The sequence below is a fragment of the Mizuhopecten yessoensis genome, unplaced genomic scaffold (assembly GCF_002113885.1).
Source record: "Mizuhopecten yessoensis strain PY_sf001 unplaced genomic scaffold, ASM211388v2 scaffold5519, whole genome shotgun sequence".
NCBI classification, from domain to species: Eukaryota; Metazoa; Mollusca; class Bivalvia; order Pectinida; family Pectinidae; genus Mizuhopecten; species Mizuhopecten yessoensis.
The window spans coordinates 1260546-1287045 of record NW_018406089.1 but is presented as its reverse complement, the minus strand read 5'-3'; the positions used below and the strand labels follow the sequence as shown (position 1 = coordinate 1287045).

The following is a 26500-nucleotide window of genomic DNA, read 5'->3' as shown; positions in this document are numbered from 1 at the left end:
AACTCGCACCTTGCTCTCGCGATATTTCCCAGGATTCAGTCCCAACGGCTGCAAACCACGATGGCCGAACTTTCCACTCCGAGTCGACACGAAAAGAGCTTGGGACTCCTTACGACAAAGTTTGTTTCACTACTGCAAGAAGCCAAAGATGGAGTCCTCGATCTGAAAGTGGTATGTTGCTCATTGAATGCTTCATTGCATGCTTTACTAATGCGAAAATAAGCTCGAAGTGGGCACCCCTCAGAAAGCATGTAACCATGTTTGTTTATGCTTTTGTTCGTTATTCGTTCGGAGCTGTCAGCATTGTTTAACTGCTTCCTAATGACCAAATTACATAAATATAGCAGTGCACAAATATTAGGAGTGATTCCTACGGATCATAGAAAGCTTGTGTCCAGTGGATGCATTCAAAAAATTGTACAAACACACTTTACATGTCATTGAATAAAAGGAATGCCGGGTCATGACCTCTTTAATATTACAATTTTTATATACGATATTTTCAAATTTTAATTGCGATACTTCGCTATAGTTGAATTATACTTATATTTATACATTTTTGCTAAAGGAAATTTTTGTATGTTGAAACGGTTGAAATGAAACTGCATTACATTTTACTATTTATAAATTAATATTACACTTTCGATAGCGATTTCCTGTCACAACCTCCCCCCCCCCCTTACCTTAACATGTTTTACTGCCAGTTCTTTGCTAGTTATTTTGTTGTATGTTGTTAACATTTTAACCTGTTACTTAAAGTTTAATATATTCCTATTGTGAACATCTATTGTTGTTGTTTGGCCCTAAACAACATTTCAGTCGTTTCAGTGCAGAATTAATTTGATAACAATATTATATATTGCGTATTTGGAGCAAAATCAAATTGCCCTTCCTACATAAACTTGATAATTTAAGGACATTTTACGCAGTTTTTAACTCAATGATATTCTACTTGCCAGAGAAAAATATCATAATAACCAATATATCATAATAACCCATCAAGCTGTTTTCGATCATTTTTATGTTGTCTGAACAGGAAGTGAGATGCCCTATATTAATCAGGTGTAGATTGATGCAGAAACATGGAAAAATATAAATACAAAAAGATAAATTAGTAATTAAAATAATTTGTTCATTGTTATATAAGCGTGTTGGAAAAATTCAGGAAGTTTTTGTTTTGTCATCGCAATGATCAGTATGTAAATTCTGCTTTCACTTTCAAATAACTTTCAAAAAACAAGCATATTCTTAAGAACTATCTTTATACTACATCCTACACCTGAAGCTAACGATATCGTAATGTTACAGTCAATAGGATGAAAGAAGTGATATAAATAGTCATGATTTTGCAACGAGAGGTTGTGTAACATTTTGTCACGTAAGCGTGAAAACATGTTAACATGCTATGTCAATTACGATCACATGACAATCACATGCCTTGCGAGTCATGCAGTGAAATCAACTTGCAAAGAAACAATAACAATTAAAAACACATATTCCCTTTTTAACAATAATCAAATATTGTATTCAACGAAAATGGTGTAAATTGTAAATAAAGCAGCCGTCGTAAGTTGCTAACGACAAAAATGTAAATTTTGGATCGATTTACGGCACCATGCTGTCAGGGCAGTATGTCCTGATTTTGACAATTTTTCAATAAGATTCGGGGAAATCAACGTCTAATGCAATAAAGAATATATTGCTTAAATTATTAAAAACACTGGTCTTCCTTTTGAAGTAATATTTTCATTGAAATCGGCATGATGTTCTCACATGACATGTCAAGGTAACCGTGAAAATTTGTGAAAGGCATGCTCGTTTTCTTATCAGAGTTTGTGTTCAGTAGGCCTAATCATTTTAATTTGATACACAGTCCTACAGTGTATTTTAGATAGCAATTAACTGCACGCATGTTTTGTTAAAACAAAACTGTGTGACCACCAAGCGATGGTCGACCTATTGTTTTCCGCTGACTGCGGTGAAGCTAGGTGTGAAAAAAATTACACTAACAACTTAACTGAATTTTTAATTCACAGCAGAAAAAATATCATATTACGCGGGGTTCTACCTTTGACCTTATCACAATAAACAATATTTTTTTGCTTAGTTAGGAAAACAATCACAGTGAAATGGAAATAAAATACCACATATAGATCTATTTAAAATGGGGTTCGGAAAACATCATAAAAAGGTGTGGCAAGAAACATAACAAATTTATACCGAAGCGTGCGACCGTTGATTGGAGTGAAAAACATTTCCAGTGGCTGATGTCGCGGTCCAGATTGTTGGTCAAACTGATGGTCAAAACTTATTGTACTTGAAATGTTCGTCAAGCTCCAAACACAAGAAGGACAACGTTTTCACAAAGGGCTGCTCTAATATATTAAAAACGTGCCCTTATCCGACACGAACAATCAGAGGACCACTTGTCTGCTATTGAAAGTATAACTAAAGAAACTTCAATTAAAAAGAGATAAACACTTCGTGAAACAGTCACAACATTAATGGAAGACATCCACAATGATGAAGTTACTGAGAGTAAAACAGATGACTGCCAATTTTGTATTTAGGACAATTTACTACGCAGCGAAAGAGATGAGACCAAGTGACAAATAGCGATTGTTGTTTTAAAAGCGCCATGATTCAATTCACGCTCATATAAGCGTTTGTAACAGGAGGCATTGTGTACTTTGCAAGCGACTCGGTGACTCACTGTACAAGCGTATTATAATCTGCTAAATTGGACCCGGAGACTGAAGCAATGTTCCGGATTTTGTGTGCACGCATTAAGCAAGTTCTTTTTTTCTTTTGCATAATTTGTGAATTATCGTGCATGAATATGTATTCACGCAAGCTATCTGGAGCACTGGTTTATAGGAAACACCTTAGCATATACCTGAAGCATGTATGTGGAATTCAAAATGTCAATTATTTTTCACTTAAATCAGATTTTGATTTAGCATCATAATATTTCTGTTTCAGGCTGCTGATACTCTTGCTGTGCGACAGAAGAGAAGAATCTATGACATAACTAATGTATTGGAAGGAATTGGTTTGATAGAGAAAAAATCTAAAAACAGTATACAGTGGAAGTAAGTGTTCCGAATTTGATGTTATCTATTTGAGTTGTACTTAAGAATAGTAGCAGTTTCATTTGCATTTTCAGCTCTTAGTTAATACATGTATTCATGAGCTTTCATCAAGAATAGGCAGCAGGCATGCCTATAACTGGTGCAGTATTGGTTTTGGCCTATCCAAATTGTAGTTTTCTCATGCGAATTTTATGTAAATTGACATAGATTATTTGGTTTAAAATGTAATTTGAGCAGGCATGTTCTGATAAATATCTGAAACATTTACTGTAATTTATATCTTTAACAAATTTAATTGAATCAAATTTTTTTGTTGAATTAAAAAGATATTTGAGTTATATGAATTGAAAAACTGTTTTTTTTTCAGAGGATCATGTCCGGGATATCCGACAGTAGATGGTGTTCCAAATACTCCAGAGAGGTGGGTATCTGGATTCCTTCACACTATGATTGAATCTATTTTCTTAAAAAAAAACAATTATTCTTTTTGATGTTTAATCCAGTTAGTTTTATCCAAAAATGTCTGTCAATAATTACACCATCAATAAAAGAACAGTATTATCTCCAGTGGCATTGACAGAGTGATATAGGCAGGATATAAAAATAAAATTGGGGGTGGGGGTGTACATAATTGCTCCATCTTGATAAAACATTTGAGTCATCAATAAAACTGTTATCGTTATCACTAGTTTATATCTCTTGAAAATTTGCGAAATTCTGGAATCCTTGTTTACCAGTTCAATGCATAAAGATAATATTTTCTTTTACAGAGGGTCACGTGAAATTGCAGACAGACTAGGGGTTTTAAAAGATGAAATAGCTGAGCTAGAACAGCAAGAGGCAGAATTAGACCAGCACAAGATATGGGTTCAACAGAGTATAAAGAATGTCACTGACGAAGTCACAAATACAAAGTATCCTTTGATTCCAAGTCCTGAATCTGGCAGACAGTTCTAAATCTACGTCGGAGATGAAATTCTTGGCTTGAAATTAAAACATATTCGCTAGTAAAATGCATGCTGATATTAAGAGCATGCTAGTTAAAATGTCCCTCCCTTTTAAATTTCTGCAAGTATTTGTTTTACCTTTCTGGATTAATACAATGCTGATATCATCCAAGATGTTGTCTAGAAGATATCCTTATAGTCCTTCTTATAACATTGATTGTTGTCTTTCACTGTATCTTTTCTCAGTTTCAACTATTTAGATGTTTATTCAAATTTGATGAAAAGATGCTACGTTTTGCAGGGAAGTTTCAAATAAATGTTTTAGCCATTGAGAAATCTGTTATAGTGGATGAAAATTTTGATCTCTTGCAATATTATTTTAGTGGTTTCAATCCCTGAAATTAAAAGAAATTGAGACTTTTCGAAGCATATTTTTGGAATTACAACTGAAAGTCATTGTTAATGTAGTGGCTTGACACACATAACATTGGGTCCTGAAACCCCTGTTAACCTAGCAAAACCTTGATACTCAAGCTTGAATATTGGTGACAACATTCTTTCCACACCACTTTTGCATTCAAGGGAGATAATCTAGCAATAAGTAATTTTTAAATGGATATTTATGAACATGATTTATATCATTTTTGCAGTGAATGCACTCATTTCAATGTGACCATGTATAATAAACCCCATTTTCATGTCAGTTTAAGATTAAATTTACTGAAATATTCCACAAAGTATTTAACTATTAGTAATATTTAAATACAGATGAATTTGAAGTTTGTGGCATCGTGACTTCACATTGATGACACCAGGCATGGCACTTTAATGATAGGTTGACATGAATTAGGTGACAGTAAAGAGTTGATAATGTTAAGGAAACCCTATTATGAATATTTGCATGAGTCTTGTTAAATGTGATTAAGGATTATTAGTCCCCAATAGGTAAAGCTTTCCAGGTTGCAGTCAGTCTGCCAGGATGTGCATCATTTTGTTGGTTTTACTTAAATTGCCAATGCTACTACCTGTTTGTTGGGAGGGTGTCATGAACTGGAAATGAGGCCTCGTCCCCAACACAGTACAGAGTTATGGCTCTTTGTTTATTTTTTATTCCAAAGTTTTTCGAGAGGTAGGGGATTATGGATTACTCACAGTACTTTGCCATGTTAAGTTTATTTACATTTCATATAAGATTTGAGAAACTTGTCCCAAAGTTTTCTATTAGCTAGACATGAACATAGCCCAACTGAAACAAAAAAGTCAAAACTCATTTCAAGAATCTTATAAAAAAAATGTAATATATTTTTAAAAACGCTAAATATATCATGGAAAGTGATACCCCTTGTGACATGGATTGCCTTAACTGCCATCAGGCTAGCTTATGTAACACATGAAGACATCTGTAAGTGTTTTAAAGGAGATACATTACTAGCTATCCAAGCCCCTTCAGGAACGCAATTGGAGGTTCCCATACCGGAAATTGTAAGTTCCAATTTTGAACAACATAATAATTAGTAAAATGAAAGTTTATATTGGAGCAATATTTTCCAATAATACTTCTTTCAATGTCATCTTCATGATGATTTGTAAATGATTTAGCAGCAAATGTATAAATTAATCTCCTTATTAAAATGTGTATGAATAAATGTCAGTCAGATGTTTCAAATCCAAATCAAAGTTTTTAAAACTTCATTGGTAAGTCAAAATAAAATGTATTTACACAATTCTAGACTTTTGTCATCGTTAATACAAACTTGAAGAGAACATATGGAAAAAAATATTTAAAGAAACGGAAAATGATTTTATGATGAATGTTATATATACATATACACCAACTAACTTCGACCACCAAAGAATGTTTTGCTGAAATCATGTTACTCACTGTTCATTGATTTCCTTTTTAGGGTCCTGGGTTTAAGAAAAACTATCAAATACATCTAAAAAGCCAGTCCGGACCAATTCATGTATTACTGGTCAACAAAGATACAGAAAACACAAGTCCTGTTGTGGTTCAAGTGCCGCCCCCGAAAGAAGACCCAGTCGCAAACCTGGTTGCTCAGAACCAAAATGTAGACCCTAACCAGTCCGCAGTCTCTGGCAAGGGAAAATCATTACAAAAGGTAAAAAAGGCTTTATATTCTATGCTTAATGTATATATCACCATCAGTGTAGACATGATCTTTATAGGCATATCTAAGGTAACAGTTCTTTTGAAAACACTTAAACCTGAAATTTAATATTTTTTGTTGTTATCAACTATCATATATACACAAGTACTTTCCTATTTTGTTGAATATTATGTAAAATTTTGATTAAGCTCACACTGACACTTAACAGTGAAATTTATATTGCAATGCAGATTAGTAATACAAAGAATCCCACATTTCCCTTTCATCTATACATTCCCAAATATTTGTTATTTGTTCTGATATTTAGGGGATAGTACGTTGTTTTGAGTGGCTATACTGGCGATTAGAACATAAAATTTGGGTTTGAACTCGAGGCCGATAGGTCAAGAGTTTAAACCAAATTTCATGTTCTAATTGCCAGTATAGACACAAAAAACAACGTACTATCCCCATTCTAACACACCTTAACAAATATACGACGCTAATATGTTTAGAAACATTGTATTTCCTTGTACAAAAGTACTTTGTGACCTGAACTGGCAACGTGTCAATCTGCAGCGGACTGACCAATCGGAAATATTTGGATTGTTCGTTAACGTCCTGTTACCAAAGTTTATACGACACATTCAGATTAATATTGAACAAGTTCTTACATTTCCATGTCAGTATGCATACCAATCGGTGCTTATCGACAAAATCGGTGATTAATTGTATAGATTTTTGAAGAGTTTTGTGTAAATGCATACGACACATGTGAAATGTTTGATTTGATTTTGGATCTAAATAGATACCTTTACACGGATGGAACGAACGTTTCAGTAATAAATGGAGGTAAGAACAAGGAATGCGTTCTTTTTACTTTTTAATTCATTCAACAAATGCATTTCATCGGTCGTTTCTGTTCTGTTTGCCTACTAGCCTTATCAGCGGGATTTCGTTATGAGGCGAGCTTGACGCCATATTGTTTTGGTTAGAAACGGGGCGTGGCTTAAGTGCGATGGGAGGAGCTAAACACGATTGACCATGATTCTATCGCAGATTAGAACATGGTCCGTATCCAATCAAAACATGCGTTGCAAACGAATCATGTTAGAATGTATAATAATGTATCAATATATATGTCCATGCGGTTTTAATTATGTCATGCATGTGGTGTATATCAATTTATCAACTAAAACAAAATGTATTGCCATTTCAGCGATCGCCTGTAAAATCCCCCCTTCGACAGTCACAGCCAGTGGTAGACGTGACTGCACCTACTACACGAATGGCAACGAGATCGTCACCACGCAAATCTGGAATAGGACAACCTATAGGTACACTTGGTAAGGCCAAAAAGAAATATATGTTTCAGTTACCCTGACCAACCCTAGATTTACCTCCTACCCTAACTATTTTATCTCACTCCAACATTCTCCATGCAGTGTTGGGATAACATGTTCTTCAGATGCAAACAAATTGATGGATGAACAAACAAGACAACTATGTATATACCCACTTTACTTCATAGGCAGGTATCAAAAGCAAATATGAAGCCCATATTGTTATTTAAAAGACCTGAATATGTGTTTGGTGATTTTTGTAATTCTAAACCCATTCACCTTTGAGGACACATTTTAACTCTTCTACTTCAAAGGTTGAAATAGATTATTATGAAATTTCAGGGGGTGAATGAGTTAAATTAGCTTCCCAACCCTCAAAGAATAAAATGAAAATAAAATCTCAACCGCCATACCCTAATTTCTTCAGTCATGTTGCCTGAAACATAATAAAAAATTGGGGCCTAATTGTGAAATTCAGAACAAGGAAAAGAACCGAATATTGGAGACACCAAAGCTAAAGAAAATCATTGCAGGTCCTGTAACAGTGTTTCATAACCTCATTAATAAATTTTAACTTAAGTCAAGATCTGTTTTGTAAGTAGATCCAATAAGTCATGATAGGCCAGTAAATGCCTAAAAAATGTAACCACCTGCCAAACAAATGCTGTCTTGCAAATAAAATGGGTCTACTTTTTAGTGGCCACCTCCTGCAAAGCATATGGTCTCTCATGAATCATGTGAATCAACTACAAAGTGTGTGGTAAAAGACCTCCCTTGGGAGTCAGTATGTAGTCCCGTAACACAGCTGTAGTTAGGAGCAGGCTTTACTGTATTTGAGGATTTTATCCAAACCTCTGAAAGAAAAGACATAGAAAAGACAAAAGCAAGATGAAAATTCTCAAAAAATCTTTTTCTACAAATCTGTATGAAAACATTTACATTTCAGCTTCCACATCTGCGGCAGTACTACAGGCACCATCCATGGACACGCCCCCTAGTGATATCCTCCTCGACCCTTACCGCTCAGACCTAGGTAAACACACTTTCGGTAAGAATACAGTGGTCTTGTTTTATTATATCTTCTAGATCTCCATATCTTAATCACATGATGGAGGGAAATTGTCAGTAATTTGTGGGATAGTTTAATGCATGGCAGGGGTGTACAGTTCCACTAGCCCAAGTTCAGGGCTAGTTATTTAAGATTGACCTGCAGGCTGGTATTATTGATATGAAAATGTACATCCCTGAGTCCCTGATTATGAATATATGTATAACCCCTGTTTATGTTAATATGAAGATAAATGTGAAGACATGTTTTGATATTTTAAAGTTTATACTGAAGGAATGCACTCATATGTCAGAAAGAGTAACTGATCTCTTTCTGAAGATTCTATCTGCTATCAGAAGAAAAATAGGCTGTAACTCAAGTAGGGAGTTATGTGTTGAAAACAACATTTGAAGGACTGCATAGATAAAAATGAAGTTTCTGTTTGAACAGGTGATATGGAAGGTGACCTGATAGAGGAGCTGATGTCTTCTGAAGGTGAGTTCCTGGAGCTGTGATTTCACCAACAATTACAAACTATTTGTGATAAGCTAAATCTGGGCTAGCTGATTTTCTACAAACATAATATTATTAAATTTTTCCAATGAAAAATAGTTCTTTGGGGGGGGGGACTTAACTCAGATGTATTACTTTACATGATCAGCCGACTTATGTGACTACTGTAGAAAATGACAAGTATCAAAGTATGTTAAACATAACAAGTCTAAATGAATGATTGAACATGGCTGAATGTCTAACATATATCTTCCTCATGCATTACTTGATAATGAAATTACTTGCTGTGTCCTAGAAACTCTGTTGATGAAATTCAATATTTGTAGCCAACAACTTGGAGAAGAGTTTCAATGATATTAAGACTGGGTGTTTATTTTTTCAGCCTTTGCACCACTGTTGAGGTTAAGCCCGCCCCCAAGTGATCGAGATTACTACTTCAACCTTGACGACAGTGAAGGAGCGTGTGACCTTTTTGATGTGCCCTTGTTAACAATGTGATAGAGCTTGAGATACCATCTACCTCATTGTGCCTTCGTTGTTTAAACAGACAATACGATGGTCTGACGGGGTTGTCCAGCAAACCTGGGTCATTTCTACACACAAAACTGCCTTGTGTTTCAATACACAGAAGGTAGCTTGTCTTTGTTGGTCAAACCAGTCTCATGTGAAATGGCTAGGAAAACAACCCCGGTAAACTTTGGCACACCTTGGCCCTATAAGATGTGGGGACACTGGCCTTGTAGTGATAAATTAGTTTTGACACACGGCCCTAAACAATGAGGTATGTAGTACCACATTACGGAAACTTTAGTGCTAGAACCTGTTACACTACCAGAGAAGTGATCACTAACTGAACTACTGCCAATTATCGTCATCACTTTCATCGCTCACCTGGCTACTTGTATTAGCAACGAATCTCCTGCAGACCAATAACAACACTCGGCTGGGAAAAATCAGTTTATCAACTGTCATGCTGATTTAGATATTCATTGGAGTATTCCTAAGGTTATTGTAGAGAAGAGAACCTGTTGGCTCTATTTATCTGCAAAATGCAATACTCTAATTAAAATCTGAACAAAAATTAAGACTTTTGGGTTTGGAAAGAACTGTGTTTGGTGTAGTCCAGAAAATAATTCTTTCAAATCAAATATGCCATCGAAAAATGTATTTCTTCATTTTCATTACCATTGTCGCCTAACAAAAAGAGATTAGTCTTCACCTTGCCCAAAAAATTAACTGCTGTATGTACAGCTATGTTCAGGAACAAATAGTATTGCAGACACATAGGGCAATATTTATAGTCTCCTATGTCAAATTTAGAATTGGTTTCATATATTAATTTTATGTTGGTTAACAGTTTACAGTTACTGACTTTTTCAATCTATGGCTGATCCTCTGCCATATTGCAATTGAAGTGATGTTAACCTCTTTAAAAGTAACTGGGCTGCGATGTTTACCTCTCCTGCAGGTATTCAGCAGTCAATGTTTTCTCTGAATGTTTACAGTATCTTCAAATGAGTTTTAAGCCGATCACAGGGAAGCAAACTTATTTAATTTCTGTTGACAAATGTACACCAGCAAGCCAAGAATAAATCTGACCCCGTAATCAGGATAGGACTTCATCCAGTTGTTGATGATATCAAAGACTTGTGGCTAGTTTATAATAGTGAAAAAGGGAAAGATTGATAATGAATATCAACTTATTTTATACAAGCGTATAAGTAACGTATAAGTATACAGTGGTGATATTTTTTGTTTTCTCTTGGATGAAGCAAATATTTGTTAAGGAAGTACTCAGATGAATGCATGTATGTAAATCATCATATATGGACATGTGAGAGAGGTCCTGTGTCTAATTTGACAGCTTGGTGGCCTATACTATTAATACATAAATAATTGAAGAGGATAATAGTTTTAAATGACACTGATGTGCTCTATTTGGAACCGATATTTGTGAATCATGCCAATCTGTTGAACCATTTCCTTATATTTACAAACATGTATGATTTTCCAATGACATTTTCTGCAGCTGATGTTTTTGGCTTGAAGGTTAGGATTGTATATATCAAAATGAATGTCTTTAACCTTTCATCAAAGAGCCTGCAGTTGATGGTGGCGTTTTTAAATGGCAAAGATTTATTTGAAAATGTATCTGTGTTACTATTAAATAACTCCAATATTATTTTCACTATAGTGATGTATCTTTAACTCATTCACCCCTAAGGTTTTATAATGATATTCCTTTGAACTGAAAGAGTTCAGATGTGTCTTCAGGGGTGAATGAATTAATGAAATGACAAAATACACTAGATACTGTAATTCATCCAGTTTTCATGAATGTTTAATATGTAAAATAAAATTGCTTGAACTCATTCACCCCTGAAGACCCATTTGAACTCTTCCAATTCAAATATTTGAATAGTTCATTATGAAACTTCAGGGGATAATGAGTTTAATAGCTTGAATATTTGGAAGGATTTTCATTCATAAAATAAACCGAAACAGAAATACATTGATTGGTAAAAATGTGTGGGAATAAATGTTGGTCACCTCACACACTTCATGAGAAAATATTTATCTCACTAAAAGAAAGTGTTTTACAGTAGTATCTAGAGCCCTGTTTTTTATGAATAATTAAACTGTGATATTTTCCTTGTATTAAATGCTCTTTGCTTCAAGTTTGTATTCTTGTAAAACATTGTTTCTTTTTATAAAATTGATCATGATCCATTCATAAGAGATTTTTAACTTTGAGGAAATGTTTTTGTTAAGATTTCATTGTAAAATTGAAAATTGAAAATTCAAACTTTTAATTTATTTACACTGCTATTTTTTTTCTTTCTTTTGTCATTTGTTTAGAAAGTGCAAAAATTCAATACTTTTTTAGGAAATGAGTTAAAAAAAAAAAGGAAATCTTTCTTCTCCATCAAACATTGGAGTAAAATAAATAAATATGATTTTGTTCAACATAGAAAAGTTAGTTATAAGTAAACGAAAATGTATATACATCTTGTTTATGTACTGATCATATATATGTGACCAGGAAATGATGATAATGTTTGTACCTGTATCTGTTGCGTAGTTAGATTAGATTTGTATGTTTGTAGAAAATATTGAACTTCTTTTTTGAATAGTTTGCCATAAACATTGTCTTTGATGCACTTTCTCCTAGTTAGTTAAGCCCATACTGAGGATGGTATTCTCAACTCTTTCACCCCTAGGTTTCTTGAGTGGGCTCTACCATAAATTCATATGGACTAGTCCATTATGGTTTACAGTGGTGAAAGGGTTAATATTATCAACATTTTCAATGTAAGTTAGTGGATATTTGTTCTTTTCTGTTTTTGATCTACAATGTTCTCTGTCTTTATTTTAAGAAGAACTAAAGTGTACACACTATCTACACTAGGGCCAAAACAAATACATGTATATGTGTTTCATATTTTCCTACCTACATGGAAAAAATCACTGCACCTGAAACATTTTATAGACAAAATTTAGAAATTGGATTTAAGTGGATCCATTTAATAATAATCCACTGATAATAATCGCTGAAGTGCATTCCAAGTAAACACTATATTGCTTGTTAAAATGTTTGGTGTTTTTTTTTCATTTTACATGTATGATATCACTTACCTACGGTCTGATAAAGACTTAAAACATTTTGGGGGAGAGAAAAAAATGTTTTTACCAGCTAGCTATGTGTACTCAAAATCCTAATGGAATAGGCAACATGCTTATGATTTTATTTGGCCTAAGTTCAATGTACATGTATATATACCCTAGCACTATGTATACATGTCTAGTATGACATACAGGCAAAATTCAAGGTTTCCACTTTCCATAGGTTATAAAAGACTTAAATATATTTCTTACTATGATATAATATGATTTTAATCATTCAATTGTTGAAAAAAACATAAGCTGTCATAATTTTGTTCAAGATTCCTTGTATAATCAAAAGTGTACATGGTCATGCCATATTTTGTATGCAATGTATATTTCATCTACAGCACATCATCTCCGTGTTCCACTTATACCGGTAGTCCTAATTGTTGTGGAAATGGAGGACTATAACACGGCATTTATAATGTCTTACGGTGCTATCATCAGATTCCTCAACTTATTCATCCCTGAAGACACATTTCAACTCTTCCATTTCAATGGTTGGAATAGTTTATTATGAAATTTCAGGGGTGAATGAGTTAAATATTCATTAGGGGGGAATTAAGTGGTGAAAGGTCCACAACATTTCATTTCAGAAAATTATGCCAAAGGCTTGCATTGTTTATAAATCCTAAGAAGCAAAGAATACTACATAATTCACTCTGAAGTTTTCATTAGATCATGCACATTTGGAAATCTGATTTATCATGTTAAGTTCCATTTGCTGATCAACTATTCATTATGTGCCATATAATCAAACTGAACATATCCTTGTGGTTCTTAACTTGCTACCACAAGTTTTATATCTTACCACAAGTTTATAGCTCACAGAAAGTTTAACGTTACTCTGTGGTGTGGTTGCCGTAAAAAAAAATGGTTAATATTCCAGACCTTTTTTTGTAGGATTTGGGGTTGGAGATTGGGTGGGGTAATGCCATATTGAGCATAGAAAATATCTCAAATGGATGATGAAGATTATTTGAGTTACCGAATCTGTATCAGTACCTAAAAACTTATCAGCTAATAGAGATTGTGTTTGGGGATACATTGTTACAATAATTCTTTGTTGTCCATATAAATGGTAAAAGTTGATATTTTATGTGATAAAATAACGATTTATAAATAGTATTTGTATTACTGTCTTACCCTTTTACCACTGTAGACCATAATAGACTCATCCAGAGCAATGCATGGGAGAGTCTACTAAAGTTGCATAGGGGTGAAAGGGTTGAGGGTTACTTGGCTGTTTTGGTAGTGGTTAAAAGGTTGGACCAAGGTCATTGAGTTTTGTAGTGAAGCAATATATACAGTGTGCTGCTGTGTTAGATACACACACAAATGTGTTCAAGGACATTTCTCATATACACTGCTCTGTGTTTTATGTACCAAAAGTCTGATATTTAGGGGGAAACAAATGTTATTATTACCTGGAAGCCTGATCATCTCATCTGTCATTTTACAGAGTAAAACCTGGGTACAAATTGGTGTTCGGTACCAAACCAACAATTTATTTATTTTTTCTGAAGAGAAAACAATTATCAGTTACCATTGTATGGGGGTATTCTCGCAGGCATACGCTACCTTAGAGGTTTTATCTGTAATTTGTGTTGGAGAATTGGAGTTGTTTCCATTAGGTGTGGTATCTAATTTTTAGCTCACCTGGCCCTTATGGTCTACCATTATTTGGACTTCAAATTATTATCAGTGTCAAATACCTCAGATTTATGAAGAATCTTTGAAGTATTGTGATCACTACAAACATGAAGATATACCTTTCAAATACGTCAAACATTTCATTAATTATTTCAAAATATCAGATACATGAACATTTTTTGAAAGGTTTCGAGATTTGTGTCGCAAAAAGGTAGCATATACCCTTAACATTTATGGGATACAGTCCAAAATTCAACAAACTTTTATTGAAGACATTGCTATTTCCTGTTACCACATTAAGGTGAAAGATGTAAATTATCAACACTTTGTCCCTATTTCCAGAATCATTTTTGGTTTCTGTTGGTATACAAGAAGATCCTGTGTCAAAGAGTCAGAAGAAAATTTTGCTTGAAACACGAAAATTCCTTTGGTGTTCATGATAGTTTAGAGGATTTATATTTACCATTTGATACATTCTGTATTCAGCTCAATGTATATTGAGATTATAAACTTGTGTCACAAAAAAATACAGGTACTGGTATGGATTGAGTTCTTTGTGTAACATACAGTAGTTGTGATGAATTCAAACTATTCACTTATGAAAACCCAAAAAATAAAATTGGGAAAGTATAGCTGTGCATGACTGTATTTTTTTCTTGTAATCACTTGTTTTTTCCTAAGTAGATTCTATGGAGTTTTTTACTTGTAGGATGTGCATGATACCATTTAATCTACTCTATGGAATCGAAACATTGATTATATAAAAATGTCATTCCTATATTGTTGACCACTGGCAATTTCAACTCCAATCTTTTCACATGATACTGCTAAGTGCTTTTTGAAGACCAACAAGTAATATGGTGATATATTATATCAAAAGTTGCCTCAATCTATTTTCATTTTCATTTATTATATATATGAAGCCATTGACATTTTAAAATGTCTTTTTTTTCCCATGATAACCCATATATATTACTGAAGTGTTGATTCTTACATCCTAGTTATAAGGCTCTGGCCTTTTGATCTGTTAATAAAAATGTATAGTTCTGTTGTTGCAAGTAAACTGTTGTTACAACTTCTGTTGGACTTTGTTTTTGTTTACTTCTGTCTTTATAGGATACTAAATAGGTGGCATCCATCTGTTGACCACAGGTCATTGGGTGGCGTTCATTTATTGACCACAGGTCATTGGGTGGCGTTCATTTATTGACCACAGGTCATTGGGTGGCGTTCATCTGTTGATCACAGGTCATTGGGTGGCGTTCATTTATTGACCACAGGTCATTGGTCGACGTTCATCTGTTGATCACAGGTCATATTGCTTTAACCAAGTGGTTAAGGTGTCTGACCATCTGGATCACAAGCCCACCATCACTGTGTCACAGGTCTGAGGCCTACATGGGACAGTCGCTAGGTACTTCCTGCAGGTCAGTGTTTTTTCTCCGGGAACTCTGGCCTTCCTCTTCCACCAAAACCTGGCACATCCCTAAATGACCATAACTGTTATATAAAACAATAGTACATAAAACAAAAACAAAACCAATCATATTGCTTTTAACTATTTCTTTCTCTGAAACTAAGAGATGGATATCGCCCATATTTCTTTGGAAGTATTCCCAGGTGGTAAGGAACTCAAAAGTGTACAAGTGGAGGAACTCGCCACCTTGGAGCCGAGAGGTCGAGTTAAAGATCAATATTGCTTTATGGGACTTTTCTAGAACAATGAGATGAATTTTAAGAATATTTGGATGAAAGAATTCTCGGACTCTAATGAACTCATTGAGGGGCTGGTCAGTGGATCCCCTGGCAAGCTTGAGGGACTGGGCCCAAAAATTGTTATCTGGCCATTTTGGAACTATGATATGAATAAAACCAGCTTTAGTCAAAAGCATTCTAAAGTGTTGGGAACTCAAAATTATGTAAATTGACTTAGCTGAAACTACGAGATAGATATTGCCCACATATTGTTTAAAGCCTTCTCTAGTGGTAGAGATTCAAAATTGAAGAAATTTGGTGCTAGGGCGGGCAAAAAAATCGCAATTTGATCCAATTGCTTCAAGTAGCTTCTTAAGAAGTACAAGATTGATATCGCCCACATTTGTTTGGAATCATTCTTGATGGGGCTCAAAATTGTACAAATGGTGGGGCTGATCCCTTGGGGAGCTAAGGGGAATAAGGCCAAAATGGCTTTTTTGTCGCATTCCTTTAGGAAGATGGAGATTGATATCGTCCATATTTTGTTGTAATCATTCCCATGTGGTGCAGACTCAAAATGTACAAGCTATAAATTCTCCAAGGGAGCTGCAAAACTGCAAACAGAGGGGTCAAATCTCCCTCCCCAATAGGGGTGGGCCAAAAAGCCTTGTTAAGCCAAATTTTTTACCAGGTACCGTAAAAACCCATGTAATTTGCGCACTTTTTTTCAGAAATTTGATACCCAAAGTGGGGGGTGCGTAAAATACACAGGTATAGAAAATTTCAAGTTTTTTTCAGGAAAAGATCGACGATTCTGAGAGATCGCCATCTTGGATTATGTCCCTTGTTACACGGAACCCTAAGACAAATGACGGTCAACAAATTTATTTATGTCAAACATTAATAAAAGATACATAATGTGTTGTTATGTGAGTTTATGTGAAAAGTATTAATAAATAGGTAACCGTTAACAAAAAAAGTTTAGCCAAATTCCTATGCCAGAGAATCGCCGATCAACTTACGACATTACGTTTCGACATCTCGGTGCGTTTCCCGATACTATTACGAAAATGTAGTTGTTCAATTTAAGCTCCGTTCCATGTAAGTTCTGTAAGTTTTTTTTAAATCGCCTATGCGTATACGTATAGCATGTTTTTTTCCGGCACTCTTTCATGTTGATCTCGCGTCTAACATTACGTAAACACGTGATTAGGTAAGCAAATTCTCCTCTGAAACTATGAGCTGAGGGTTGCAAGGGCTAAGGATGTTAATTAGGTCATAGGTATTTTAGCAACTTCTTTTCCAGGATTTAGAGATGGATATTGTCCATATTTGGTTAAAAGTATTCCAAGGATGTGGGAATTTATGTACAAGGAGGGCTGAGGAGCGGACCAAGAGTGTTTGTCTACAGTTCTGGGGGTCCCGGGTTTTAACCCATGGAGACTGACAATATGTACCCATGGAGTGGTGGGCAGCTGAGGTGCTGGGCCCAAAAAATGTTATTTTGCCATTTATCTTCAACACACCTCCCTGCAACTAGGAGATGGATATACGGCCTAACTCATGTTTGATCAAAAGTATTTGCAGGTGCTCTACTCCAAATTGTTAAAATGAAGCAGTAGATCCCCGTCCTTGTTAAACTTTGAAAAGGTTGGGGTGGCATCATCCTGTAATTATGTCATCTATTAAAATGATATTAAAAAAACACAATCATGCTTTTGGAATAAACTCTGTGGCCTTGCTTCACCCAGGGGACTTAATCCCTTCATTACAACATGGAAATCAGTAAGTTTCTCACCATAAAACCACAAATACAATTGAGGTAAAGAAAGGACTCTGGGGTTTGTTTCGCCCGTAAAGAATTTTCTCTGATGTGAAATAACATTGAAATTGTAAAGTCCCCAAATATACAGTACATACATGCTTTATTTATTCTTGATTACATATTGAGCATGAAGCTCATCTTACATATTGTCAAGATACAATGTATGATAAGATGCACAATATTTACAGCTTTAAGAAATATGCATGTATATAATACAGGATAAGGGAGGAAATCATAAATCATTTCAAGTAAAATTGCTTTGCAGATCTCTTGAAATTCTAAAAATGAAGTACAATTTCTAATGTGACTTGATAAAAGATTCCATGTAAGGAGTCCCTGATATTTAAAAGATTTTCTAAAAATGTATGTCTTATGACATGGCAAATAAAACACATTAGTAGATGATGATCATATACGTAAAATCATTCAAATGTTGTGGAGCTAAATTACTAAGTATCTTGTACATAAAAACTACTTGATTGTATAAAATTCATTGTGAAAAGGTAACCAATTTAGTTTTTTGAACATATCACAGGAAGGTGTGGAAAAATCACATTTTAAAAATAATTCTGGCTGCTCTCTTTTGCAAGCGTTCTAATTTTACAATATTATTTTTTGAACTGTTACCCCAAACAGTTGAGCAATAATCCAGATGTGGGTTAACAACGCAATTAAAAAAGGTCATACAAGATGACTGGCTCAAGAAGGGTCTCAATTTTTTCATCTGAAAAATTTGACATGATATCTTTTTACAGACATTTGTAAATTGAATGTTCCAAGAGAGACAACTATCTATGGACACTCCCAAAAGTTTTTCACATTTTACATTTTCAATGTTTATATTGTTGATAACTTACGGACAATTCTTCTGTTAATTTTGCATCAGCATTGAAGTTGGTATTTACAATGTCAAGTGATTTCCCTTGTGATTGCGCTGCGGTGTCATAATCAACGTACATATACAAAGAACTTTGATTTGAAATCAGGGGCAGGACATTTACATATAAAATGAACAAAAGTGGCCCCAATATTGACCCTTGCGGGACACCGACTGAAAGAGGGAGAGAATCACTCAGTGTTATTGAAGTTTAAAATTTGAAATCTCCCGCTCAAATAACTTTGAAAAAAAAAATCATTGTTTTGGATGAACACCCATACAATTCCAATTTAGACATTAAAATAGGTTCACAAGGTCGAATGCCTTTCGAAAATCAAGAAATAGAACACCTGTCAAAATACCTTTGTCTATAGCCTCATACCGGGTGTTTGTGATATTGGTTAGCGTAGTATCACATGAGTGTTTTGCTCTGAAGCCAGATTGGCTATCTGTAATCAAATTGTGGTCAAACAAAAATTTATAAAAATGGTCATGAATATGTTTTTCTAGACATTTTGATAAAACAGGAAGTAACTGATTATTAAATTGGTCTGTTACAAGTTACACAAAAGCTCTTTTTTACCCTTTTTAAAAAGAGGGCTTACTTTCGCATACTTCCAAACCTCCGGAAAACTGTTTGTGTCAATACTCAAATTCTCAAACAATTGGAGCAATGGATTTAGCACAGTTACTTCAAAAATTTTGCGCTGATGTTACCCGCGATCCTTACTATCAACCATTTTCCAAATGTGATGATTTGCATCCGCCTATGGACCACATTAAGCATAAAGAACGTATTCACGGTTACTGATTTCAGTAAATACAGACATGAATATTAGGGGAATATTAAAAATGTTACCCCTCAGCTTTTCTTTTGTATACGCTTTAAGTCTTGTTAACGTATCTGAAGAGTCGTTATCACATGTTTCTTTTACATATTGATCTGCTATATTAGTGAAATACTCATTAAAACAATTTCCTATTTCAGCTCCATCATGTTGTTATGCATTAGCAATAACCTTTTATGTTGCATGTTTTCCAGTATATATAAGTGATGTCAACCTGATGAATAACATTTTGAATTTTGGTGCTCTTAAAGTTTGTTTTCTTTTTGAGACAGCCCCCTTACATTCCGGAAGCTTAAAGCGTCTGCTTGATCCTTGTAGAATGTTATTTTAACCAATCAAACTCGAGGTTAAAGGGGTCACCACCATGGCGGAGTAAGTAAATATTTCTACACGTTCTCGTCGTAAACTTCAAATATTGTCGACAGTTTATACATACTCGAACATAATCATGTCTGTATTTACTAAAATGAGTAACCGTTAATACGTTCTTTATTTTTAATGTGGTCCATAGGTGGATGCAAATCACCACATTTGGAAAATGGTTGATAGTGAAGATCGCGGGTAATCGTAAAAAAAGGAATGAACTTTCAATCAGATGGTTGACATATTTTAAACTCACAAGCCCTGAATTTAAACTGTTTAATGTCTAGTTTTTCCATCTTTGATTCCAAATAGGTATCTAATTACTAGAACTATAGCTGTATCGCGACATATTGTGAAGCATTGTCACACATAGGAACACAGAATAACGTGGTTTCTGACATATGCTACAGTATAATTCCTGTAGGAATCTATCTAAATCAGAGATTTATAACGATAGATCTATAGTTATAAATCTCTGATTTAGATAGAGTTCATACAGGAATTAGCTACAGAAGATCTACAACGAAAGAGCGAAAAAAACTACATGGTTTTATTGTCCTCTTTAGATTTGCGATAAGTCATTCTACCTATCTCCAACAAAGTAAGAGTTTTAGGCCTAAAACGGCGAGATATTTTTGACACGCGACAAGTAACGGCTGTATTTTCTCCAGGTTTGAAAAAAAGCCTGAGAGGGAATTGATGCCAGAATTTCACATTTCAGAGACGCATGTACTTGTGTACACTTCCTTGCTCTGGAGCTGTCTCTTGTTATAAAATTTGAACTAAAATTGTCCCGTCAATTAAATTTAATGCAACAAACTCCTTCTAATTATCTACCTTTGAGCTCTCAAGACATTCTTTTAATATATAACATAACCAAATTAGTTACTTGGTTGCCACTGATCAACTCAGTCCAATTCCCCTAGGCCTACATTTCTCCCTCTGTTTGCTAAGTCTTCATCCTCAAAGGCAATGATGTTTTCAACCAAGGTTCGGGTATCCTGTTGCTAAGCGTACACACAATACTTTAAACAATTTTGTGTTATCAGGGGCACCACTATAACAGGAGAGGAAACATGCACAACCAAACAAGGATTTTAACACAGGACCTCTGAACTCTACACAGACACACTAACCATACACAGACACACTAACCATACACAGATACACTTACCATACACAGATACACTAACCAAACACAGACACACTAACCAATTTGGCTAACAGCTGGCCTGGTCACCAGCAAACACCCTGTCTAGTAACACATTAAAATAAGAAGAAACTGAGAACACCATAAAAATTATCACAATGGATGGAAAGACGTTAAAAATCATAACCATGGACAAAACGATATAAACTGTCTCAAATTGAGCTTAATTTAGTAAAAATAAAATTGTTGGCACTATAACATAAATTCAGAGTTATTAATGGCTAAAATTTACATGATATTGCCAAAATGTGTTTCTGAAAATAAGAAAATGATTTTGGGAAGTACTGGCTGCAACATCAGGGTTACTCAGTCCAATTCTCCTAGGCCTACATTTCTCCCTCTGTTTTCTAAGTCTTCATCCTCAAAGGCAATAATGTTATCAACCAAGGTTCGGGTATCCTGTTGCTAAGCATAAACACAATACTTTAAACAATTTTGTGTTATCAGGGGCACCACTATAACAGGAGAGGAAACATGCACAACCAAACAAGGATTTGAACACAGGACCTCTGAACTCTACACAGACACACTAACCATACACAGATACACTAACCATACACAGACACACTAACCATACACAGACACACTAACCAATTTGGCTAACAGCTGGCCTGGTCACCAGCAAACACCCAGTCTAGTAACACATTAAAATAAGAAGAAACTGAGAACACCATAAACATTATCACAATGGATGGGAAGACGTTAAAAATCACAACCAAGGACAGAACGATATAAACTTCAAATTGAGCTTAATTTAGTAAAAAATAAAAATGTTGGCACTATAGCATAAATTCAGAGTTATTAATGGCTAAAATTTACATGATATTGCCAAAATGTGTTTCTGAAAATAAGAAAATGATTTTGGGAGGTACTGGCTGCAACATCATCTTACAAAAAACTCCAGGGTGCAAAATGTTAGTGCAGCTTATAACTGGTCCAGACCATTTATTGTAACTTACAGGGAAAATCCTAAAATTTGAGAGCGGTGAACCATTTTCAGCAATTTTTAGTCAATATCAGAATTAAGAGGGGTGGCCATGGCCATTCTATGTAAAATTAAAAGAATATTGGAACATGGAGGGGTCAATTTCAGTTTTGAGGGGTCAATGGCCCCATGGCCCCCTCCAGGATTATCCCCGACTTATGTACCAATTTCTCAGAATCAAATAGGGTACTAGCTATATATAGGTGATTCCGTAATATTTTCACATTACAAAACATTATCACCAGTGTACTGCAAAAAAAAAAATCAAACAGGAAATTATTATTTGAACAGAATGTGCTATAAAAGTAAGGTACATTTTAAAATAAATATTGTTTGGGAGGGCTGAAGCTATCCGGTCTGTCTAGCTACTATCAGAACAAATTATAATTAGATGCCTATACTTGTGTAACAGGAAAGAGAATGGTGTGCTTCCACTGGGGATCGAACCCTTGATCTCAAGGTTCCTAGTCGGACGCTCTACCACTGAGCTAAAGGGAAATTCACTCTATCTAGCTCGAAGCTAGAAGGCAACTGTAATCCTATGTACAATTAAACCCTGCCACACTTGTATATATACCTGGCAAGGTATTCGCCAGGCCCGATAGGCTGCGGGCTGCATTCACCATCATAATTTTTACTGATTATATAAAATCAAATATTATCCACATGTCAGATAGTTAAAATAGGTTGAAAATTTTCCAAGAATCATTTTTGATATTTTAAGGGATCAGTTTCCATTTCTAGTTTTGTTATTCTAATTTTTTCAGCCCACAAGACAGAAAGTTAAAAGATGCTCAGATGCGAGCAACTATCAACCAAAAGCTGGTGGAGACCGGTGAAAGGGAAAGGTAAACTATTTGTATTGCTTTGTTCAATCCTTAAAGCTTCATCACATATCAAGTTCTAATTACGATTTGACTAGGTGGTCAGTCCAACAAATAAATCTGTAACTGCAGTTTCAATCCACCCTCTGCATTCTGAAGCATTACCCAATGACATTCTATGATCACATGAGAAAACATGTACTGTTTTGCGGTCTACATACTTGACTCTGCTTCACAATTAAGTGCAAATTGAGCTTAAATCCAATAAAGGAAGGTTAGTAAATCGCCAGATTTGCAAATAAATCGTAATGATAGTTGTCCCATATCAACAACTAATATTACTTTGTTGCCAGTGTCGAGCCGGATTGTTCGAAATATGTTTTAATTTAGCAACTGTATAATTTTGTGTAGTTGGGTTGGCAATATTTATTTAAGTTTTGTTCGATCTGTCCAGAGGTTTACTGTATACCTTTTCAAGAGTGGCCCTTAATGACACTCTTTCTCAATAAAACACTAAAAAGACATGATAGGGATCTCCACTGAGCCATAAGTTGCTGATTTCCCTAATATGCATCACTGCCATTACAAAAATATACATTTCTAAAGAGTTGTAGCCCATGATCAGTAATTTTTCAAGTGGCTTTTGAAGATCCACTATATCTCTTAGTACCAGTAATATGATTCTTAAGAATTTTGAATCCAGGTAATGTTTAGTGCTTCACTCTAGTTATAGGGGATAAGCGCATCAGTTTGTGGTTGTTAGTAGAAAATACATGCTCAATTTCTGTTTTGGAAATTATGTCATACAACTTTTAAAATTTATCCGGAAAGAGGATTTCCAGAGCAGATTACATTGAGTAATTCTACATAATCTTCACTGGTGTTTTATGCTGTTGGATTTCAGTTGCACATTGTAACTTTCGCTGAGTCACATTTCATCATACGAAACAGAATTAAATTAGAAAAAAAATATTTGACAGAAATGCAGATTTCACTGAGTAATTAAAATAAGACTGAATTTATTGGACTTTTTTTTACATTATATGATTTTTTTTATTTAAGTACATATTGATCAAGTTTATTTTGTTTAGCCCTGTTTGTTATTCTTCAAAGTCATTATTGTTGTGTTTGTGCTCTATTTACAGACTGAAAGAATTATTGAGGACCAGACTTATAGAATGTGGATGGAGAGACCAACTGAAGGCTCATTGTAAAGGTATGTATTATAACAATCAATCCGACTCAACACCCTCAAGGAATTCAAGTTGTCCCATGTAATGTGGTGTGGTTCTATGTAATATAACAATCAATCTGACTCAACACCCTCGAGGAATTCAAGTTGTCCCATGTAATATGGTGTGGTTCTATGTATTATAACAATCAATCTGACTCAACACCCGCGAGGAATTAAAGTTGTCCCATGTAATGTGGTGTGGTTCCAGCTTTTGGCCTGTTTCTTACCTTTGTAGTAATATGTGAACTTATTAGGGGTAGTGGTTAATGCGTCTGACCATCTACAATCACCTATAGCCCTCCACCACTTGGTCGCAGGTTAAAGGACTATTTTGGGCAGTCACCAGGGGGCCACAGGTCAGTAATTTTTCTCCATGTACTCTGGTTTCCCTCCACCACCAAAATGTGACTGGTCCTTAAATAACCATAATAATAATAATTTGAGGTTCTTATATACTGCTTTATCACAACCTAGTTTGTAGGTTGTCCCAAAGCAGTTCACAAATTATTATCCGTGGTTATAGGGCCTTAGCAACCAGCCAATCACTTTCTCAACTCCCTGGGGAGCATAAAGCGGGAGCTGCCGTTTTGGCGCTAACAGCTAGCATTCAACAATTCTAGCACTGTCCAACCATGTACTCATTTACAGCTGAGTAGACTGGAACAAGCGGAGTAAAGTATCTTGCCCAAATATACAGCTCAGTGCCGTGACTCGAACCTGCAACCCTTCGGTCACGAGCCCCACGTCCTACCACTAGATTATCGTGCCTCCATAGCTGTTAATAGGACATCAAGCACAAACAAACCAAGTCATTCACTTAATGTACAAGTCAGTAATACAAAATGACATTTTAAGAAAATAAACCTTCTAACCATGTAGCTAATAATAATATAGCTAGACTACTGAAATAATATACACAGAAAGTTACATTTTTGATGAGATTTGTATGTATTTAAAGACAGATAAATAAAATATATAGAGTATTTACTTAGATTAAAATTTCTTTAGATTTACAGGGACTCCTCCTTGGATATCGCTTTTGATATCTGTCACAGCGTGACACATCAGTTGTATAAAGTTGATAGAATCTGATATGTCACAAGCAAAATGTAATGGAACATAATTTCATACAAGTTTTAAATTCAACAGTCTTATTGAATTTGTTTGAAATGTCTATTTCAGAGGTGGTAAAGGAGAAGGGCCTGGAGCACATAACAGTGGACGACTTAGTGCAGGAAATTACGCCAAAAGGAAGAGGTATAAAAAACCAGACACTTAGCAAATGGTGTTGTAGGACTAGTGTCCCACTGCACTCTGGTTTTTCGTGCATAGAGTAATCCCCCCTTAATTTCATTTTAGATATTACTAGTCATTTGGGCAAGGACGATCCTGTGTACCGGGTAGCTCAGCCAGTTAGAGCAATAGTATAACAACCTGAAGTTACTGGTTCGAAACCCTGATCTAGCCCTGATTAACTTTTAAACTTTTACACTCCTGACACTTGTTGATTATGTTTTGTTTACTTCCTCTTTATCATTTTTAGCTCACCTGGTCCTAAGGGCCAAGGGGAGCTTATGCCATACCGTGGCGTCCGTCGTCCATCCTTCCGTACTCACGTCCGTTGTCCGTCTGTCAACAATTTCTTTAAACGACTTCTTCTTCTTAACCACTGATTGGAATTCAACTAAATTTGACTGGAAGCATCCCTAGGTGGTGGGGATTCAAAATTGTGCAAATGGTGGGGCTGACCCCCAAGGGGGCTGAGGGGCGGGGCAAAAAGGGGGCAATTTGGCTATATTGCTTTAAGCGACTTCTTCTCTGGAACTAAGAAGTGGATATCAATCATATTTGACTGGAAGCATCCCTAGGTGGTGGGGATTCAAAATTGTACAAATGATGGTGCTGACCCCCCAGGGGGCTGAGGGGCGGGGCAAAAAGGGGGCAATTTGGCTATATTGCTACAAATGACTTCTTCTGTAGAACTATGCCATGGATATCAACCATATTTGACTGGAAGCATCCCTAGGTGGTGGGGATTCAAAATTGTACAAATGATGGGGCTGACCCCCAAGGGGGCTGAGGGGCGGGGCAAAAAGGGGGCAATTTGGCTATATTGCTTTAAGCGACTTCTTCTCTGGAACTAAGAAGTGGATATCAATCATATTTGACTGGAAGCATCCCTAGGTGGTGGGGATTCAAAATTGTACAAATGATGGTGCTGACCCCCAAGGGGGCTGAGGGGCGGGGCAAAAAGGGGGCAATTTGGCTA

General features: G+C 35.3%; 2 protein-coding genes across 5 annotated transcripts in view; both read left to right on the top strand.

Moving 5' to 3' along the window:
- Positions 1 to 33: 33 nt before the first annotated feature.
- Positions 34 to 15449, top strand: LOC110450832 (transcription factor E2F5-like). Of its 4 annotated transcripts, none has more exons than XM_021498594.1 (10): positions 34 to 171; positions 2983 to 3092; positions 3460 to 3513; positions 3863 to 4006; positions 5413 to 5521; positions 5944 to 6159; positions 7367 to 7484; positions 8437 to 8523; positions 8989 to 9033; positions 9434 to 15449. In XM_021498594.1, exons 1-10 carry the CDS (start codon positions 61 to 63, stop codon positions 9547 to 9549), a joined length of 1110 nt encoding a protein of 369 aa, XP_021354269.1. In that variant the 5' UTR covers positions 34 to 60; the 3' UTR covers positions 9550 to 15449. The 4 variants fall into 4 exon arrangements, with proteins under 4 accessions (XP_021354269.1, XP_021354267.1, XP_021354268.1 ...); XM_021498592.1 differs by having other exon boundaries at positions 8437 to 8538; XM_021498593.1 differs by having other exon boundaries at positions 7367 to 7493.
- A 4457-nt stretch (positions 15450 to 19906) lies between these two features.
- LOC110450831 (transcription and mRNA export factor ENY2) overlaps positions 19907 to 26500 on the top strand; it is a 13265-nt gene continuing 6671 nt past the window's right edge. Inside the window, exons 1-4 of the mRNA XM_021498590.1 lie at positions 19907 to 19987; positions 22941 to 23021; positions 24143 to 24213; positions 25414 to 25488. Of these exons, the coding sequence (XP_021354265.1) occupies positions 19980 to 19987; positions 22941 to 23021; positions 24143 to 24213; positions 25414 to 25488 (235 nt within the window). The 5' untranslated portion in view covers positions 19907 to 19979. The remainder of the gene's footprint in view (positions 19988 to 22940; positions 23022 to 24142; positions 24214 to 25413; positions 25489 to 26500) is intronic.

Bases quoted from the DNA above. Each gene is read 5' to 3' on its own strand.
- LOC110450832 (XM_021498591.1), top strand. From the start codon at position 61: ATGGCCGAACTTTCCACTCCGAGTCGACACGAAAAGAGCTTGGGACTC. The intron at 3,514-3,862 runs GTGGGTATCTGG...TTTCTTTTACAG, and splicing joins GTTCCAAATACTCCAGAGAG to AGGGTCACGTGAAATTGCAG. The intron at 5,522-5,943 runs GTAAGTTCCAAT...TTTCCTTTTTAG, and splicing joins AGGTTCCCATACCGGAAATT to GGTCCTGGGTTTAAGAAAAA.